Raw genomic sequence first — 3760 nt, forward strand, 5'->3', positions numbered from 1 at the left:
ACTTAGGGCTTAAATCACCTATTGTAGACCGGCACTAAAGGAACTAAAATATAGTTAATTTCTATGTTAAATAACCATATGGAACTAGAACAATAAGCAATTAGTAAAATTGATTAATAATGGAAATAAGGGCAAATGGTTAAATAATTGTTCTATATTCCATAGGCATAATGCAGAAATAGATGCGGTACTTAATTATTAGTTGAAATATGGTTTTGAAAAATGACGGGATGTTACAGTAGATAACTCTCCTTACTTTTCCTTCATGGGTACCCAGTACGTTAAATTCGATGCGCACCGAAACAGAATTGGATTGACGACTTCGGTGGAAACTAGACTCATGTCGCCTTTTGCCGCATCCTGTGTGTAGGAGCCCTTATTCCAAAGCGAAATACGGGAGTTAGCTACCTATTTATTTATATCATCTGTGATTGATAAAAACATAACCTACGAATTATTTGATATATTGTTTGTATGCAGTGATATAATCGAGTGAAAATGTCATTGAAAAGAAAATTGACGCAAGATGACTTGCGTAAGGCGATGAGTGAGCAGAAGAAAAAACTCGGCATAAATAAAAAGATCGATTCACCATTAGCAAAATATCCTTTTTATAAATCTGTAAACAAAATTTAAAAAAAAGATATTTTTAATCTTCAAAACAATCACATTATACATTTTTATTATACGATATTTTTTTATTATATATCTTACTATTTAACTTTATAGAATTTTTAGAACTTTACTGTGAACAGTAAACAGTGCAGCTCTTCTCACATTAATTAATATGAATAATTTTCAAAATTTTAAGTTGATGTAATTATGAAAATAAATGAATTAACACACATGTATAAATTTTACATAGGCGTTTTAATTATGATATATATTATAAATAATTTATTATTTTTACATTAATAAAAGTAAAATAAAAGAGATATGATTTAGAAAAATAATTAAATATCCATTTATTATCATTAAAGTGCAGTAGTATATTTAATTTACTGTTCTATTTTTTTTCAATTACTATTCTATTTTTCCATTTAATAATTTTTTTGTTTCTAGGTACGTAATGTTGAATATAAAGATCCCATTGAAGAAGAATGGGAAAAATTTCAAAAAGAAATTAAAGAAGAGACTGCGCAATCTGCACAAATTATTGCTGATGATCAGGAGGAAGCAACAACAGAACGGCAATTGGATGAAATTGAGGAGCAAATTAGGCATTGGTCTAGGTATTTTCAATATTCATATCTGAGAAAATAAATGATTTAAATATATATGTATATTTTTTAAGTTAATTTTTTTATTAAAGGGTAATAGATCTTGCAAAACACATGGAACAAGTTCAAGGTACTGATAGAAAACAAGAAAATATCGACGATGATGTATTAAGCAGTGATGAAGCAGAGTTTGAGGAGTTTCTTGACTGGCGAGCAAAAAATTCATATAAATAAAACATTTTATGTATAGACAGCAATTTTGTAAATATTCTGTACTTTCTTGACAAGAAAATTATTTACTTAAAGTTACAAAACTGTTATATTTATATTTTATTGCTTTTTCTTTAATCATAAAAATATTGCTGTAATAATGATAAATATATATAAAATGATAAATATATATGGGTTATGTCTTAAAGATTGTTACATATCTAATGCAAGAAATACTAATGTCTACAATTAATTTTGCATTATATATTTTTTACTTAAAAAAAGTAAAAAATTTATTATTTATTATAATTTGTTTGCTTTTTGTTTAAATATGTATATATTCTCATAATTATTTAGCTTTATATATACAGCTAGATTTTTTATTCTATTTAATTTTCTGATGATATTCAAATTATGTCTTTTGCCGGTTTAACCGCTCTAGATGACTAAAATAATTGCTAAGGAAGAAGATCAAATTTTAATATAATTCTTATGTGTGTAGTGTGTATTATAATATAAGATTTTATTAAAATGAATTTGAAGAATCAGAATATAATAAAGTTTTAGATACATTGGTATAGATTTTACTTATTAATCGTTGTGTAAGAGAACTATATAATGTGAAAAGTATAATATAAAGATATGAGATATATGCTAAGCTAATAAAATTAATATAGATAAGTAATTACGACATAGATCATATAATTTAATAATATTTGCTTTCATTCACACACACACACTGTTCTTTATAAAATATTGAAAATAAAAGAAAGAGAAAATCACGTATATTATTATACAGCAATCATATTGTATTTCTTAAATATTCCTATCAACGTTTTCATTTAATTGTTTTCAAATTATGCAATATTATAGTTGTTTAATGAGATCATCGTAAGTACGATACAATATGATCAATAAGTGAGTTTTGCTTGTAATTTTTGTTGCTGTCCAAAAATAATCACTAGATATTTTTAGAGGTTCTATTGGTATTATTAGCGTTTTAATATTTTTATTTGCAAATTTATTTATCGCGTAAATCCGCATTAATGTTTAGATCAATACAACCTATGCGTTGATGCAATTTTATACACTGGGTGTCCCATTTAATTTAGGCACTATACATCTAGAATACACATATCTCCGTTATTTCTTAAAATACGAAGAAACGCCAAAGGAAAAGATTATTGTGTCAAAAGGGCAACCGTTATGATGATAATGAATGCATTGTAATAGCTATATAGGAGCAGAAATTCGTTTTTATTTATTAGCTACAAAAAATATATCGTAGTTAAATGGACATTATTTTGAATATTTGTTTGTTGAAATTTTCTTTGCTCATCTCTCTATCATAAATTATTTCATAATTTATATCTGTTCTCATACATTTTTGCATTTTCGTACTCATTGTCAGTCACGTAAAGATCATATAATACTATTATAGATTATTAAATTGATCTTGATCTCATTGTCAGTTATTATAATGCAATGAAAAAAATATATAATTTTATTTAAACAAAATATCGATGAGTTTATAATCTCGAAAAATATGTATAACTGCGAGAAAAAATTTTATTTATTACAATAACATTGAACCTTTTGACACAATCTTTTCCTTTGAAGTTTTTTTGCATTTAAAAAAATAAAGGAGAGATATCCTAGAGATACGCTAAATTATGTATACATATAAAAAATATCCCACTCAAATAAATAACAGAAATATTTCGGGTAGACAAAGTTAACATAGATTATACTATATTATATATTGTATATATAGTATAAAATTTATATTCTATAATCACAATGCATCGTCAGTACCGTTGACAATCTGCTACTCAAAGAACGATAAAACAGACAAAATATCTGTAAACAATAATACATAAATACAAGCATAAATTTTAAGAATATACATAATATATTACATATTATATATCATATTGTACATATATATAATATGATGAATTTTAGTGCGATTCTCAAAAGCTTAATAATAGAATATGTTAATACATATATCGCAGTATATAGTCTTTTAAGAGCAAGCAATTTTAGCGCTCAGATTATAAATCTTATCATTATATACGTAAGAAAAAAGCATTTATTTTGTCGACTTATACAATTATGTAATATAATATATATTTACTATAAGTAGAAGTATATTATGACAATACCGGTGCTGAGTTTGACAGGATTCGCAAAAATGGTAAATTCTTAGGAGTATTAATTATTTTTCAAGATTATCAAAAAATACCGTCGATCCTGCTCGCACATTTATCATCGAAATGATCATCGTTTAAGTATATATGCTTCGATCATCTCTATCGCTTTTCCTTGCA

General features: G+C 25.3%; 1 protein-coding gene across 1 annotated transcript; it reads left to right on the plus strand.

The window, feature by feature from the left end:
• Positions 1-81: 81 nt before the first annotated feature.
• On the plus strand, positions 82-2232 carry LOC115242062 (zinc finger protein 830-like). Its single transcript, XM_029818093.1, has 3 exons — positions 82-630; positions 1063-1232; positions 1313-2232. The coding sequence occupies exons 1-3, from the start codon at positions 499-501 to the stop codon at positions 1452-1454; spliced, it is 444 nt and encodes a 147-aa protein (XP_029673953.1). The 5' UTR covers positions 82-498; the 3' UTR covers positions 1455-2232.
• The last annotated feature ends 1528 nt before the right edge of the window (positions 2233-3760 follow it).

This window comes from Formica exsecta, unplaced genomic scaffold (assembly GCF_003651465.1).
Source record: "Formica exsecta isolate Colony F162 unplaced genomic scaffold, ASM365146v1 scaffold56, whole genome shotgun sequence".
NCBI classification, from domain to species: domain Eukaryota; kingdom Metazoa; phylum Arthropoda; class Insecta; order Hymenoptera; family Formicidae; genus Formica; species Formica exsecta.

Excerpts from the sequence above, each read along its gene's own strand:
- LOC115242062 (XM_029818093.1), top strand. The coding sequence starts at position 499 with ATGTCATTGAAAAGAAAATTGACGCAAGATGACTTGCGTAAGGCGATG. Across the intron at positions 631-1,062 it reads TTTATAAATCTGTAAACAAA|GTACGTAATGTTGAATATAA; the intron begins ATTTAAAAAAAA and ends TTTTGTTTCTAG. Across the intron at positions 1,233-1,312 it reads CAAATTAGGCATTGGTCTAG|GGTAATAGATCTTGCAAAAC; the intron begins GTATTTTCAATA and ends TTTTTATTAAAG.